Source organism: Acipenser ruthenus, chromosome 23 (genome assembly GCF_902713425.1).
Source record: "Acipenser ruthenus chromosome 23, fAciRut3.2 maternal haplotype, whole genome shotgun sequence".
In the NCBI taxonomy this organism is placed as follows: domain Eukaryota; kingdom Metazoa; phylum Chordata; class Actinopteri; order Acipenseriformes; family Acipenseridae; genus Acipenser; species Acipenser ruthenus.
The window spans coordinates 25,630,116-25,647,931 of NC_081211.1; the positions used below are offsets into that span (position 1 = coordinate 25,630,116).

Here is a 17,816-nt window from a genome sequence, read left to right on the forward strand (position 1 = left end):
TGTTACAATAATGGGGCAATGATAATTGGGTCTCTTTGTGCAGGTTGTGATTGCGAAGCTGCGGTTGGTGCTGATTTGTGCAATTTTTTTTAGATTTTTAACAGCGTGCCCGAGTCTGCAGCGGTGCAGCCGAATTTACAGCTGAACTCCCGTCGGCGGAGCGCAGAATGCAAGCCCCCCTCCTGCAGCGAGAGACCCCTCACCCTGTTCCACACCACCCCCACCATCGACAAGCGTGAGGAACACTCTCTCTTACCACAAGATTGCCTGTATTTAGTCTGGATTCTAAATGCATGTTAGGGAGCAAACTTATGCAGGTGAACCTGCGAATGGATGCCTAATGAATGTGTCCCATTGACTGAATGCATTCAGAGTATAACATAATTCAGCGCTGGGTTACTGAAAAACTGAAAGTAGAACTTTTGAAAACAAAAAACAATATGGTCTGCTTATTACAGAAAGTTTGTGCAAATAAGGATGGGATACATCACGAAGCCCCATAAAATATATATTGTATATTAAAAAAAAAAAAATTGTAATGCTTAAATGTGTTCAGTGTTAGTTACTGTGTTAGTTAAAGACCTAAAAGGCCTTTTTTCTTACAGCGGAAAAGAGAAACAGAGTTTTGAACTCCAGTGCAGAGTCCATCCTGACCAACATCTCTGTGAACTCCATCAGCACTCCTCAGCCCAACCTCAACAGCCTGATCTGCAGTGATTCTGACCTGCAGACAGTGGTGGCGAAGCAGAGCAGGCCTAACTCCTTGTGAGTACACTGTTAAACAGTACAGTATAGTGTTAGTACTGTATACCCACCTTGGGTTGCAGTTTTTACCTTTACGGGATCTCCCTCTGTCCAAATGACATGCAGTGTTGAAGCCCTGACTGTAGTAGAAGTATAGGTTGATTTAAAAGTGATCAGAATGAAAGCCAATCCGAATTCTCAGAACTCTGGATGGAATCGGGGGAAATTTGCCACTGGTGTTGCTAAGCAACCTCTACATTTTATTATCCTGGTGGTTTAGATAGATAATTCCTTAAATTACACTTGCACAATACATTAAGGATCAATTGGAGAGCCGGTAATGGGAGGTACTTTTCAGCAGCAGGCCTAAGATCTCAAGTGAAATAAAAAAAAAAAAAAAAAAAGGCAATCTGATATCCCCCCCACCCCCTACCCCCTACCCCCCCACCCCCTACCCCCTACCTGGAGGGCTAGGTAGAAATATTTTGCTAAGGGTTTGAGGCACTTTCTGTGTGTGTGTGTTAATATAGATACAGATATACATATAAATATAAATGTAGGTACAAGCTGCAGAAAATAAACTTTTACTCTGCGTATCATCCAATTACTTCTGGGGCATTTTAGATGTCATTGAGTTGAATCATGACATGATCTGTGTCAGTTATGGAGTGTGAGGACTTGGTGTTACAATTGCTTGTAATACAGTTATTTCCATTGCATTAAATGTAAGCAAAGCCTGAAAGCGGAGACATTAACAAAACCCACCTGAGAAGATCTAATGTGTTCTTTAGCAGTATCAACACATATAAAGGCTGCAGGGTCCTAATAGCTTCTTGTTGAGTAGAAACGTTTCTCCTTTTTTAATAGGATACCGATTTCTCAGTGAGCCACAGCAGTTTTTCAGCCATCGCCCACAGTCTGAAACCCTTTTGTCAGATAATAATGGTTGTTGAATTTAGATTTAAGATTCCCATTTCCAGCTGAAGGATCTCAGAGTTCCTGTATCACTGGGCTGGTATAGTGTTGTCTGAGCATGTCAGTGTTCATTTCATCTTGCAACTCCTATATGTAATTCTGAAAAAGGAAATAATCTAAAATCAATAGAGCCTTGTGAAGCAGCAGCAACAGCAAATCATTAAAACCACTGTCTTTATCTGGGCAAGTCCATAGAGTGTAGCCAAGCCTTTAATTATGTGCCTACATTGGTTCTCTTAGTCTCACCTCTGCTGTGGAACTTGCAGATATCATAGAAAAGATTTAGATTTGGATTATGTTGGTGAGGTGTCAGTTACAAAAAAGCATTTGTGAGATTAACAATGAAGACTATATTTGGTGTTTTGAAATATATTCTTTATTTCATAATTTTAAATTCAATCTGTAGAACTGTGTGTCTGTAACTTGGTGAAGACATTCTTTATCGCACGTTATTGAGGTTATTGCCTGAGGTTATTGAGAGTAACATTCTCTCCTTGTCGTGGAATGTCCATTGTTGGCTGCACGGTGTAATAATCAATAATCAAGTCCCTTTCTCCGTTAGCATTGTTTCCGTTATGATCTCGGTAGTCTGAGATGTTGTGTCTTTGAATAGACAAGCACAGGTAAGTCCTCGTTTGTACACGACTGAGCGTCCGTTGTTCAGCAGTTAGAAGTCATGCGGATTAACTATTTATAGGTGTGGATAACCGTGCTACTGGGAAGCGAGTGTTACACCAGGGTCAGGGTAACTCGATACAAGGGCTAATGAAGTGTTGTTTTCTCTACCCTGCTGTTGATCAGTAACTGAAGTTCAGCTCATACCTGTTCTTGGTTCCTAGTTAAAGCAAAGACCAGGTGTGACATCTTCCAGGAGAGTTCTTGAGTGTAGGATTCAAGACCACTGCAAGTTCAGAGTCCCCTTCTGACCTGAGATCCTTGCATTACAACATCCAGCGCCTGGATCTTTACAATCCTTTTTAAATGTGGTTCAAATCCAACGAGGATTCAAACGGGGGAGACCAGCTCCACCACATCATCTCGTATTCCTAAAATGTGGAGATGCTCTGTTTGTGGATGGTAGAGGTCTTCGGTTTTAGCTGCAGGATCGCCCCCCTCTCTTTCAAGCTACGGAGTAACTTGGTTTAATCGGAGACTGCTTTACACTTTTTAGTCCTGGCTCCTGAAGCAGGGTCAGTTGCTTTTCTCATGGACGTGTTCCCACCAAGTACAAGTTCATGCTGCCTTTCTGTCTGTTACCCGATTCTCTGGCTTGCCATCATGTTGGAAATCGGGTGCATCTGTCCTGGGATTTCACATCCTAGTAGGGGTATGAAATTCCAGCTGTCAGACTTGCAATTTGGGCTCCGGTGTAGCTCCACTCACAAAATACACGGCAGTATATTGGAAAAACAAATTGTAATAGCTAATGTTTTCTGCATGTATCTAGTATGTGAATAGATTACAAAATATACATTGATAAATATAGTATCCTGTAGATGACAAGCAACAACTATCTTGTATTGTTGCAAATACATGTCTGGCATTAATTCACTTTAGTTAGTCACACATGCTTTGGTTTTTCTGGCCAATGTGAATTGTGGTACTGGCACAGAACAAGCCATGGGCAACATGTCTACAAATGTAGACACTTCTTTATTTTTTTTTATTTTTTTTTTTTTAACATAAAAGATGTGTACAATCCGATAGAGCTTGAGATTCTAGTAAGTTTCCCAAAAACTGAAAGCAAAGTACAATAAAAACCACTGGGGATCATTTCGGCAGAGGAAATGGTAAATGTCTGAACTGAAAGGCAAAGTAAAGAAATCTATTTAAATAAATATGGAGTGCGTCTGCAGCTTGCAGTGGATACAGGAAGCGGACAAGGACAGGAAAACGACTGGGTAGCAGTAATGACTGAAAAAAACAAAAGAGCAACAATAAAATAAAAACAGACTTGTGAGGATCGTGTTTGTTAGCGAGAGGCAGCCTTGCTTGTTACCTACCAACTAAAAATAATTTCTGTTAATCTATTTGGAACTCTGTATGCAAGGGGGGAGTTGGGCTGATGTGGCAACCTACAGTAATATCCAAGAATTCCCCAATTTAAACTTTGTAGCCATTTGCAGCTTGGTTGTGTGTTTGTGCAGGGGGGGGGACGGACTTGATCCACTATGCACTGTACTTCCGTGGTTCATTATATCAGCGCCCTCAGTTTCAGGAACTCAATATTAATAATTGAAGAGTTTTTTTGTGCTTTTGAAAGCATAAGTATTTGATGCTAATAGAGCCAGGCACTGTTTATTCAATGATCTGTAATGACATTTCTGCTCTTTATCATGCCAAGGTTGGTTTCCTGCCAGCTGTTCTCTGGTCTCCTAGTAACAGTGAGGTCAGAAACTTAGACCACCAACTTCAGAAAATAAGAGAACTGGACCAGTGGTGGGCGGGGCTTCACTGGTGATGTCAGGGATGTTTTAAAGCTTATCCTGCCTGAGAGTGTCAATGATTTTCAAGTTCAACCATTTCCAAGAATGTATTTTAAAATACCTATTGTGTGACTTTTTTACTATACTGCTAAAATTATTTTAAGGGCCCTTGAAACATTTCATCCCTTTGCATGTCACGTGTTTGTCATTAAATAGATATATCTGTTAGGATTGGGAAATGTTTCAAATCATTCAATATTAAAATGCTCAGATTTATTGATTTTATTCATCTGAACATATTATTATTTAAAGGTTTTGTATATCATTGGTGAAAGATATTTGCCACGGTTAAATGACCTGTCCAGCAGTGACATTATGTGTTATACAAAAATCCCATTAGCAGTCAACAAAACCCTTTTTGAAAGCAGAGTAACAATCCTCTAAAATATTTGGTTTTATTGACCACCCCTAGTTAATTAACATCCCCAAAGTTCATTATCCCTGGATTGATTAATACCGTACCAAAGGGCTTGAATCTGAACATCTGGATTCAATTTAGATGCCATTTCTGACCATTTAAAGATACCTGTAAGGAGCTTGAACATTAACTTATAAGGTATGAAGAAATTACCTGCCTGATTTTAACCTGTGTTTTTTATAGCCATTTTCTGATCTTTTTCCCTCCCAGGATTCTGTGGTCAAATTACGCCACGCTCTCAGCAGCATTCCTCAAGAGGTGACTGTACTGAAATTGTGGGCTGTTTTAAAGGAAAGCCCTCGTGGCTTTATGCACGGTGGTGGACAGCACGTAGCTTGAGCACCAACACAGGGTCTGATAGGCAGTGGTGTCCGAAATGTAACTGCAAACACTAGCGAGCTAGCCCTGGTGTGGGATGTTGTCTTCACGTGGATGTTAAGCATGTGCATTTGGTGTGCAGGGGCAGTGGTTCTTGTTGATGCTCAGAGACAGTTCAATTCAGGATTCAGTATCCCATTTTTGAGGTTGGGGCTGCAAAATAATAATACAGGATCCATGGAGTTACAAAAAAAGCCATGTGTGCCTTAAATGAAATGCTTTCCACAATGGAATTTTAGGCGGTGTGAAATTTGGGGATTCTGGGGCAGCGAATGCCTTGGAGGTAAGCGACATACCAGGCAAATCAGGTGAATCAACAACATGGTGGCGCGATGGGTTAAAAGGAAAAAGCCATCTGCTCTATAATGGATTTCAACACCCAAAAATGTAAGTTGGTCAGAACACCAGAATTAAAATGGAGATCTATTTTCATACTGACCTATCAACAATTCTAGGCATTCAGAATATAGAACGGGGTTTATGTAGGGGTTGGTGAATTTGTGACGGGTTGAAAACAAACCGATTCTTAGGGTTTACCGCCTGCAAGCAATTTTGCGCACTGCTGAATATGTGATGTGTTTAGAGTCTGATCCAAACTGAGAAAAAGGGATACTGCATCTTAGCTTCAGAATCCACAGAATGAACAAAATCTGGAGAAATATTGCCCAACCATGCTTCGCACTAATCCACAACTTCATTGTTATGTGTCTAGCTGTCCAAAATAAAAAAAAAATATTGTTAATAGGAGGTAAGAAAATGGAGTAGCACTCCTTTACGCATCACCTAACACTGAATATATATGTTTTGAAAATGTCTCCAAACAAAGCTGCAGACTGGTGTGTGTGTTTGTTTGTTTGTTTTTGTTTTTTTAAATCTGTTACGTAGAACCGATTTTTAAGACCTTAAATCTTATCTCCCATTACACTTTAATAGAATCCATTTACCCCCATATGAAGTACTCCTTGGATTATCCTGGATTAGGGCCTGTTCAGACACAATTACCTTCTTAGAAGCACTTTCCCAAGCAGTGGGGTAGAACATTAACGGTAGCCTGCTTTGGAGGCTCACTGATGTTTCCATGGTGACAGTTATCGTTACCTGTCAGACTTTTTTATTGGGATATTTTTTGTGACTTGCAGACATTTACAGTAGTGGGAATCCACCAGATAGAAGATAATAATTAACCCTTAATTAAATCTACAAGGTAAATGAGACTGGTTTTCACATCTTTGTCTCCGCAGTGCTTGGTTCTCATCACAAGTCAGTGTATATAATATTATATTTTATATCTGTTAACCGGTATTTGACTTTAAGTAGGTGTTTAACATAGATTTATATTTAACATTTTCCTCAAGCCAACAAGTAAACAAAAACACGATTTAATAATAATAATAATAATAATAATAATAATAATAAACAAATGGCGTCACAATAAAATGAGAAATACCTTCTTGTTCCAGATCTCTGAATTTGGTACACAGTACAGGGTTTAAATAGACTACCGTAGTTGTCGCACTTGTACCACTCACTATTCTCTTTCATAGAAAGGATCTGATGGCATATTCAATGTTTTGAGATGATTTCACCTGCATATATTTTCCTCTCTCTCCGTGCACTGAGAATCGGGCATCCTGACCTTTTGACAGCGGCAGACGCAATGCAGAACACCCACATTTAAAACCAATAGTGTCGCATTGCTCTGGATGTGCAACAGTTGTGTTTGTATACGCCCCAGCTGACTCTTCCAAAGGTCACACAAACCTGATTCTAGATAATAACTGTATTGCTGTGCAAATTGCTTTAATTAGCATAGGGAGTCATTGAAAATCTGTTTCAGAGGGAATAATGTCGGGCTGATGTTTTCTGAGACCCTCAGATGCAGGAGAGAAGATCATACTGAGAGGAGAGACTGGGGAAAATGCATGAACTCCTATGATGCATATTAGCTTGCCTGTTGCATTAATTTATATTAATTTATTTAGTCTTAGTATAATTAGAGAGTTATACAGAGTGGAATGCTGAGTTTGGGCACACATTAAAATGCAAAGTGTTTTGACAGGACCCAATGTGGATATGGACAGCTATGGACAAACATTTTGCATCACCTAGAATTTTAGAACTGAGACATTAATTTAAAAAATAAAATAAACTATATGAACATAATTTAGATATTTTATTTTACATCATGTGCCGGTAGCCATAATAGCAGTACAGTATTTCACGTTAGATTTCGAAATGTCTCATTTTTAAATTGTCGGTTTTTTAGTTAAGTACATGGAAACCTACAAAGTGTTATGCAAATCAATATGTTAACGTAAGATTATTCAGCAAGTTTCATTCGACTTTATGAAGCAAAATGAGTTATTGTATAGAGTGGTGCAAAACTTTTGGCCATAGTTGTAGGTCTTAGATTCAACATGTCTTAGAAGTCTTTCTCAATGTCTTTCTCAAAACATTTGTCATTGAATGTGGGGTGTTTCTAAATTCAGCACTATTGAGTGTTTTATAGTTATGGATGTATCTATGGGATCACCAGATCGATGCAAGGTTGTAGGTACGAGTTGGGGGTGTTCAGACAGTCCTCTAAAAGTGCCTTGATTGAAGTGGCCCTATTAAACCATCTCTTCATGTGATTTCAGATTGAATCCCAAAAGCAGATCAAGCATTCCAACAAGGTAAGGACGAATTCTTCCCAAGCCTTATTTTAATGGGGTGTTGTGGGTATTCCCCCCATGTGATTTGTGATCTCAGCCTGCTATGTATGTTCAGTCTGTCCACTTGTATGAAGATGCTGGCTGGGTCCTGCTCTTGCTACTGCCAATCCTTTTAGGCTGAAATAAAACTTGCACAATATGAAGCTCAGAACTTCTTCTAGATTAAGAATTGTATAGAGTATCATAAACCAAATTAAAATCAGGGGAAAAAATGGCCACCTGGGATTCTTAAATTCAGAATCTGAATTTTTTTCAATATCATTCTCCTGAACTCATAATCCTGTTAGCCCTGCTGTAATCTGCTATTGTATGTGCTGTGCTTTTATAAACTTCATTTTGTGCTTGCTTCACAATGAGTCTTGTTGCAGAATGGCTTTGGGCTGAGTGGAAACCAGTTTGCACCGTGGCTTGTTATGGTCAGGCCAGGAAAGCTTCTATTTAGTGCATTTCTTAATAAACTACCCCCCCCCCCTCCTTTTTAAATCTCAGCAGCTATAATTGAGTCTAAACCTGCTAGTGGAATTACCTTTAGAACATGTACACCTGTATAAATACAGCATATTAGGGAAAACTGATCCTCACATATTCATGTTTTAATTAATCTTTGAAGCTTGAGTAGTTTTGTCAGGGAATTGCTAAGCCCTTCAGAAGCATTGATTCTAGTAACAGGCCAATGCAACACACAGCTGCCTTTTGAATTAGATGTAGGTTATTGAGTGTTCAGAATATGATCTGTGTTCTTTGAGCACAGGTTGGCTTTAAAGCTGTTTGGGTGATTTGCAAAGCAACAACAGAACATTAAGAACAGTCACAGCTTTATGGGTTTTGTTCCAAATTCCATCACCAAGCACCCAAGCGACTCTGTGTATTTAGTAACCCAAGAAGAAAGGGCTTGGTTGATTTTTTTTTTGGAAAAATCTTACATCAAGGACCTGTTTGTATCTCTCAGCCCGGCATCTCCCAGCCCCACGTCTCCACGATCCCCCTCCTGGCCGATGTTCTCTGCGCCATCCAGCCCCGTGCCGGCCTCCTCCACCTCCAGCGACTCCTCCCCCGTCAGGTGTGTCCCCCAGCTGCTCACGCACATAATCTGCAGGGGACCATTCCCCTCCACTGCACGCATTGGCTGCCATGTCACAAAGCCTTGTTACAGTCATACACTTCGATGTAGTCCTCAGTATTTTTCTGTATGTTTGACAATTAAGATAAGCATGGCATGCTGAAGGTAATACCAAGCATTGTGTTCACGCTGCAGTTATTAGTTTTGATCATTCAGGACACTGGGAGTCGAGGGTATTCTAGAACATCATCATGCTGCAGTCTTTGAGTCTAGAACCCATACATCCTGAGTAACAGAATGAATGGTATTTCTATGATATGCATCCTGGAAGAAGTCATGCTGAAATCCCTGCATTTTCCTCACACATTCACTTATTCCTGCAGCCCAACACTCCGGAAGGCTCGAGCTCTCTATGCCTGTAAAGCGGAACACGGCTCTGAACTGTCTTTCATTGCCGGCACTATATTTGATAACGGTGAGTCATGTTCATGGTTTTAATGAAGCATAGTCTGGTTGTCTGGTGCATAAAGTAACTGCAAGGAGATTTCAGCTGAGCAGGGGATGAAACTGCTTTCTTTAAACAGTGCAAATTCAATAGGATTAAAATAAATAAATAAATAAATAGCTTAATATGGCCATTCCCAGGTCTGTGGTGTTGAGTGGTCATTTTTGAAAGGGAGTCAATGCAGTTTTATGTTGTCATAACCTGTAATGTCTTTCACAAACACATAGCACTTTAACTGAAATACAGTCTTTCAAAATTGTTCCAAGAAGTGTTTGGCTACCTCAGAAGTCCAGTGTATATGCTTTTCATTTTCATGATTCAAAATGACTGTAAACTCTACATGTTTGGTGTCAATTTGTTTTTTATCAGTTTTCTGAACAGCAAGATTGTGGTAAGTAATGCATAGCACTTGTTAATTTTGATTGGTAGCATGAGGACCTGCAGTCTAATCGAACAATCGAGAATACAAAGATGCAGATCACTGATTTATGTGGAGTCTGAGCCAGACGCTCTGGCACTGCTCAGCAGAACTCTTTCCCTGGAGTCATGTTAAACCTTCATGTTTTTATGGAGGTGTTTTTTCCCTGGTATTCAAACTACAAAGCAGTTTTATTTTGAGTAAGGCTTTAATCTGCATGTCGTTGATATTCATTCCTGTAGGCGTAGATGATGTTAAGAGATGATTCCTTTTCTCCCTACATATTTGTTAGTACTTGTAAAGATATTTATACAAAGTGGCTCTTTGTACCCATGCAGTATGCATCTGATTGCATTCAGAGAGGCCAGGTTATGCTGGGGACAGGAAAGTGAAGGATCCTGCGTTCCAGCTTCACTCACCCACACATAGCCTATTTAACAATTTTACACAGAAAAACATCATGACTACGAATGCACTTGTAGGCTGCAGCTGAATCATGCATAGATAATCTAATCAATGACAGTAATGATGAATTCTCAAACTGAACGCAGTAGGGATTCAAGGAAATGCATGCACATGGATTAGGGAGTGGTTAACAGGTAGAAAACAGAACTGATTAGAGGAGAAACCTCGAAATGGAGTGAGGTAACCAGTGGTGTACCACAGGGATCAGTATTAGGTCCTCTGCTATTCCTAATCTACATTAATGATTTAGACTCTGATATAGTAAGCAAACTCGTTAAATTTGCAGACGACACAAAAATAGGAGGAGTGGCAGACACTGTTGAAGCAGCAAAGGTCATTCAAAATGATCTAGACAGCATTCAAAATTGGGCAGACACATGGCAAATGAAATTTAATAGAGAAAAGTGTAAAGTATTGCATGCGGGCAATACAAATGTGCATTATAAATATCATATGGAAGATAGTGAAATTGAAGAAGGGAACTATGAAAAAGACCTAGGAGTTTATGTTGACTCAGAAATGTCTTCATCTAGACAATGTGGGGAAGCTATAAAAAAGGCTAACAAGATGCTTGGATATATTGTGAGAAGTGTTGAATTTAAATCAAGGGAAGTAATGTTAAAACTCTACAATGCATTAGTAAGACCTCACCGAGAATATTGTGTTCAGTTCTGGTCACCTCGTTACAGAAAGGATATTGCTGCTCTAGAAAGAGTGCAAAGAAGAGCGACCAGAATTATCCCGGGTTTAAAAGGCATGTCGTATGCAGACAGGCTAAAAGAATTGAATCTATTCAGTCTTGAACAAAGAAGACTACGCGGCGATCTGATTCAAACATTCAAAATCCTAAAAGATATAGACAATGTCAACCCGGGGGACTTCTTTGACTTGAAAAAAGAAAAAAGGACCAGGGGTCATAAATGGAGATTAGATAAAGGGGCATTCAGAACAGAAAAGGCACTTTTTTACACAGAGAATTGTGAGGGTCTGGAACCAACTCCCCAGTAATGTTGTTGAAGCTGACAGCCTGGGATCCTTCAAGAAGCTGCTTGATGAGATTCTGGGATCAATAAGCTAACAACCAAACGAGCAAGATGGGCTGAATGGCCTCCTCTCGTTTGTAAACTTTCTTATGTTCTTATGTTCTTATTCTGAAATGTTGTTAAAAGAATGACTAATTCCAGTCATCATGCCTAACCGACGCCACTTTATTCTTTCATCTAATTCGGACGACTCCGACCAGGATTCAGAGTTCCCTACCTGCTCTCGTGAATTGTTTCATCCCGCTGCAACTTCATTGAAGACTCCGGCAGCTCCTTTACCAGCTGTTAACCTGTTTTTCCAGTCTCCAGCCCAGCAACGTTCAAAACACAAGTCCAAATCACAGCGTCCTTCACTACAAAGACTGGCCCATCGCCAAACTCTTAAGCTCTTTTTGATAAAGGGATTCATTTTCCAGTTGACAGATACAGAATCACTGTCTTTAATCTCCTCTGCAAAGCAATGTCTGCTGAGCCCGTACTTCCTCCTCGACTGCAAGCAGCTTCTGGCAGCCCCCCCCCACCGGATGCCATGGCGTGAAGGGCGCCATATAAAAATAAATTGCATTGTATTGTATTGTATTGTAATGTAATGTAATGTAATGTAATGTAATGTAATGCAGACTTACACGGTATACAATCTAAACAGTGTTTCTGCTTCCACAGTTCATCCATCACGTGAACCAGGGTGGCTGGAAGGCATGTTGGAAGGGAAGACGGGATTAATACCTGAAAACTACGTGGAGTTTTTATAGCCAGAGGCAGCGGGTGACACGCGCCCCCCCCCCCTTTTTCAGCTTTTGAACCTTATTGAAGAGTGCTGTTATTCCTAATGGTTGTACCTGCAGGGTGTCTTGCCACCTTATTGGCTGACGAGTATGTCACACTTGACTCTGACAGGTGGGCTTAGTTTTAGATACAGAGTGGCCTGATGGCTCAATTTGTTGATGCTTTCTGATTGCCTCCTGTCAGTCAGGTAGACATCATCGGCGTCTCTGAATAACTGAAATAGACACTTGTAAGATAGGAACAAAACCCTACTGAAATATGATGACCTGCTGAAATAAGACAATTTTAAATATTTGGCTTGGTCTTTTAAAAGGACAGAGCTTGTCTTAAAATTTGCAGTAAAGGAGTCTGGTATAGAAGGGTTAAAGTTGTTTTTTGTGTGTATGTGTGTGTTTTTATATGCTGAGCTTTCACAGTCATTTCCGTCGCTGGGTTTGTTCATTTGTAATTCTAAGAATATTCTCTTGAAGCTCTTAGTATTAAATGTAATGTAGGCTATGGTTGGGAACAGTTCAGAGGAGGCCATTTTAAAGACACACACAGGATACTGGAACCATTTTAAAGTCATATTTTTTCCATGTGAGCTTTTGTTTTAAAACCAGGAAAATCATTCTCTTTAAGGAATTTGTTTTGTGGAAGTGGCTGACAATGTGAAATCGTACTCCTGAAGTAATGTGGAATCGCTCGCTTATTTATGAAGCTGTAATTATCATTTTAAAGGATGCATTGGGGAGGAAATGGCTTTTTTTGGGGGGATGGGGAGGATACAATTTAGATTGTAAATAAGTAATGATTCTTTTCCTAAGAAATTTTTATATTTTTATAGTAGATATACTAACTTTATTCTTTAGCATTTTAGTTTTATGTAAATAGCTTCCTTTTTAATTGTAATTTTGTGTTTAAGTCCACTTAAATGCTGCCTTATTAATAATTCTGATTGAGATAAAGTGATGGGTTTTAGACTGGAAGATGAACAAACTTGGTGTATATTACACTGGAGTCTATACTGACCAAGGGATAGATCCTACAAAAGAACAGCACTAACATTGTTTAACTGAAACATGAAACATGTGGCACACAAACCATACAAGAGTTTATATGTGCATTTTAGACAGGCCATTTTGTTCCCAACAGATGCATGCAATTGATGAGTACAGACGTACATTTTAAATCTTAAGACTCACTCAGGTATTATTTAACTTGGTGGACATGTTTAAAAGGATGATTTTCAGGTCTTGGGTTTGTGAATCATTGATCGTCTGACATATGATTTGAAACAATCGGTGACTGCTCCACCTAAGATTAATCCTTGGAAAAGAAATCTTGTTTTTATAGTATAAAAAAAAAAGACAAAGTTGTTTTAGATTACTACGGTATATAATATTAAGAAGTGAAATGCAGACGTTACTATATGTCTACAAGTCTTAAGCAGTCTTTGTTCCCCACGTGTTAACCCACGTATAAATGCAGTGACAGGCAAGGGAATATATATATATATATATATATATATATATATATATATATATATATATATATATATATATGCGCCTCATCTTTACATTGAAAACTAATGAGATCACTCACTGGAAAGCACAGCAGGCTTTATCTAAATTACGCTCCCCATGCCTAAGCAGTAGCTTTCATTCTGTGCACTGAACCAAATGTGATACGTCATCTTGTTTACCACATGAACAAACTGCTGTTTTAGATGCAACAGTAATTCAATCCATTTATACAGCATTACTGCCTTAAATCATCTTCATGATGGTATCTGACTGCAGGCCTGTACATGTCAATCTACTGATATACTGGTACATTGGTCATGCATTTTGGTTTTAAATAATCGCTTTGTAGGTGGTAGAGGTTTCTGGTATATCGGGTCTGTATTTCTATTACAGTTTGTGCTTGCTTGTTCTGGCATGTCTTCCAATAGCCCTACATGTGGTGTTGCTAAAGGAAAAATTGATTTTAACAATACGTAGGTCCAAGACTGTCACCAGAGGTGGCAACTAAAGCTACTGGCTCCTATACATTTTAATCAGTACTGGCAATATTAGACCAGCTCACAAAAAAACACACACACAAAAAAAAGAGAGTGGTTTTATTTACATTTTTTTTTAGTACTAGTTAACATTTTATATCCATTATATTTGGGATACAAACTTCTGCCAGAATGCTATTACACATATTAATGTAATCTTAAATTGTCAACTGCTACATGTTTCATGTTTAGTTCAATGAAGGGGTTGTTCTGGTTATCACTTGAGCTCCAAACTGAAGTTTTTACCATTTTGTGTTTCTGATTTTATTGTTTTTTAAGGGATTTATAAAGGCACTGATTCTTAATGTAGTCTTTGTAAATAGTGCAGATAATCGCGCCATTTAATGGAGATTTTTTTTGGGTGCCATACATTTATTGCATAGAAGAATAAAATATTTTGATCTGAGTGATTTTTTTTTATGCTGCTGCTTCACCTTTTATTTAAATGAATGGTCATAAATTCAGGCTAACTTAAAAGACTATGTTCCACTTGCCTAGGATCAAAACTGATTGAAAGCAAAACAAATGTCTAGACCTATTAACTGTACGCTCTATATGGCCTTTAATTTTATTTATTCATATATATATATATATATATATATATATATATATATATATATATATATATCTATATCAGCCCCTTTGTCACTGAAGAAACATTATTATTATTATTATTAGAGAAGATGAAATAACTTCTGTTAGATCTAATTTTAAAATCTGTTATTCAATATAAATGTTAAGTATGACTACATATCATGGACAGTGGTATCTAATGAGCTGCAATGCATTACTATGACCTGAGGTGTGTTAACCTCCTAGTTAACAACAGTTGTGAAGTATACATAACCTCTTCTGTAGATGTACAAGAGCTTCCTAATGTCTTCTGTACTGATAGATGGACGAAGATGCCTCCCATACAATGCTAGAGATCTTGTTGCCCAGGCTGTATTGTTATTACTGGGGAGTTCATTTGTGAATATCTGAACTCAGCAGCTGGGATTGAGGTGCAGCTTCTAGCAGGCCTGCGAAATGTACAGTGCATTGTGCGACTTGGCAACACATCGTCTGTGACTGAAAGTGATGGGAATGAAGCCCATTGGAATATGAAAAAGGCAAATGGTTCTGCTGCTTTCCCCTTGTGGAGCATTGTACCAAGAGCCATCCTTTCTGCCACATAGCAGGTGCTCTACCATGTGCTGTGCGCAGCTGCAAGTCTGCAACAGAGGTCACGGTGTAGGTCTGCAATGTGCCACCTACAGAACATGCCTAGATGGTGCCACAAACATACCATACATGCTGTAGATGCAATGGAGGAGAACATCATTGGAGCTGCCAGTACAGGGAGTACTCTTCTCAACTGTATGCTAAACCTAAAGGTGGATGAGTCATTAAACATGTACTTTGCCTGAATTAGTCAAGCTAGGGCAATGTGACTTCCTTCACAAATAATTAAATAAATAGATAAAATGAATGCATAACTAACTGGGATTACTGAAGGTTTTTGTTACAGTAATTTCCATTAAATGTCTGTATATTATACAGGGTAGCAGACCTGCCATTAGTCTTATTGATTTTGTTCAGCTAAATAGATCCTGTTATCATAAGGGAGCTTTGGGTGGGGTGATTATAATAGATAAGAATGTACAAACCAGTTCCCAGACAGGTATTGGAAATAAATTGTGTTCTAAGAAGGTCTACAGCAGTAACATATTAAGGTACAATATCAACTTAAAGGTACAGGAAGCTAGGCTGTGTTTGGGGCTGACCGATACTTGTAAAGGAAATATTTTTGTTGCAAAATGTGTTTTTAGAAGACAACAAACAGTCTGAATTGAAATGAGGTAAAAAGCTGATATTGAGATTCTGAGAATGGGCGGGGTTGAAATCTATAATTGTTGCAGGCGCTGCAGCATCTACGCTGCATGCTCCCTGGCAAATTATTGTAATTCACTTTTAATTATAAAATGGAAATTTCAAGTTGTAATTAACACGTCGTTTACATTTGAATTGGGATCGGTCAAAAACGGCTAGAAGGAAGAAGCTGTAAACAACTGCCAAGCCATTACATCCCAGGAAAGTCTCATACAGCGCTCTCCATTTCACTTCTCTGGTGTGGGACTCCTGCAAGTAACTGAACAGAGTCCTTTAGTCCTCAAACAGTTGGCAACAGAAACAAACATATTTCCAGCTGAGGGTTGGAATACTGTGTGACAGTACATGATGTGATAGTGTATGGCATTTACACAGGGAGAGACTGGTTCGACTGTGGCACACACTGTGCTGTGCTGGGTCAGGGTACACTGTGACCTGATGGATTCTCCAAAATCCTCTGGGATTTCATCTTCAGTAACACTGGAATAGAATACATTCAAATGTCATCTATATAGTGTAGCACATTTTTAGTGTTGTTGTTATTAATGCAGTAAAACCAAAAAAAAAAAAAATTATCAGAACCAATTTCAAAATAAGTAACATACTAACCAAAACTGTAGCAGAGTTTTAGGGACAGTAGTGAAATTGGTATAATAGTTTACATGAGACAATTTCATTAGCCAAGCCTGTGTCTGCCTCATAGGTTCAGGCAGTGTGTTCCAGTCGCAGACCTACGAAAGTGGTTTACATTTCCAGCTCTCAATTCCCACGACACCTTATTACACACCAGGATTCTTAAACACATCCTTTTGAAAACACATTCTTTTGAAAGTTTGTCTGGTAGTACTAGCGAAGATTCACAATATACTAATAATACAATTTAAATAAACGATTAGTAAAATCTCAATTATATTTAATATCTTGCTTCTTTACAACACCCATGCCTGCTGTTTTACTGATAAGCCTATGTAGGCTACAGGCACTCAAGATACTTTGAGTTTTAGAGTACAAAGTAATGGATTAATTTTTTTAATTCTGTTACTTACTCTTGTATTCTACATATTACTGCAAGGTTCTCATATCTGCATTCACATGATATTCACAGATACTTCTGTAAAGCCATAAACAGCATGAACCACGCCAGGGCAGGACTGGATGACAAAGTCAGAGAGAACTTCCGTTCTTGAATGTTATTAACGAACCAGCCAAATGTTGCTGAAACCACAGACCATTGAGCCTCCATGGATTAGGCTCCACTGTGCTTCGTTTGTACACAGGGCTTCTGAATCAGGTGTACTGTACATTAACCACTATATTTAGTGAGGTTTATTCTTTCTATTATTCACCATCACTATGGCGCTACTGTAATTCTTCTAATGGTATGAAAAGGGTTAAAATGGGACAGCCATTTTTCATCCCATATCTGGACAGTCCACATTGTTAAGAAAGGGCTTGGATTCAATCTATTAAAACCCTACTAATGATCTAAAAGCAAAAGCTAAACAGGAGAGTGTGGCTGTAAATCTGTGTTTAATTACAGTAAACACTGAAACATTTTTTGTAAAAAAATAATAAATAAAAAGTATGGATGTATTAATTAAAATAAACATGCTATTGACGATCTATCTATATCTGGCCAACTGGTTTAAAGTCAATTTTTTTTCATGCAGTATTGTAAAGTACAATAAAATATATTGAGATAACTGCGTACGTGGTGGCATACCAATCTATCTTCCTCATACAGAGCATTTGTGTTTTATTTGTCTTATCGGTTTAAAATTTGGCAGCCTTGCACGAGGGAAAAACAAACCTGCATAAGCAACACGCCTACCCTATCACATATAAGAAAACAATACAAGCTGCCACACTCAACAAAGGAGAGCATACAGAGGGGTGAAATGACTGCTGTTC

At 38.7% G+C, this 17,816-nt stretch overlaps 1 protein-coding gene across 6 annotated transcripts in view; it reads left to right on the plus strand.

Annotated features, from left to right (window-relative positions):
• Positions 1–14,439, plus strand: part of LOC117412853 (rho GTPase-activating protein 26-like) — a 58,143-nt gene extending 43,704 nt beyond the window's left edge. For 2 of the 6 annotated variants that reach the window (XM_058996974.1, XM_058996971.1), the window contains exons 19-25: positions 94–235; positions 606–765; positions 4,834–4,881; positions 7,641–7,676; positions 8,665–8,775; positions 9,159–9,250; positions 11,870–14,439. In XM_058996974.1, the coding sequence (XP_058852957.1) occupies positions 94–235; positions 606–765; positions 4,834–4,881; positions 7,641–7,676; positions 8,665–8,775; positions 9,159–9,250; positions 11,870–11,958 (678 nt within the window). In that variant the 3' untranslated portion in view covers positions 11,959–14,439. Of the gene's footprint in view, positions 1–93; positions 236–605; positions 766–4,833; positions 4,882–5,240; positions 5,389–7,640; positions 7,677–8,664; positions 8,776–9,158; positions 9,251–11,869 lie in introns of those variants that run through there. The other 4 variants (XM_058996973.1, XM_058996972.1, XR_009308244.1 and 1 more) reach the window with 4 other exon arrangements.
• Positions 14,440–17,816: the final 3,377 nt, after the last annotated feature.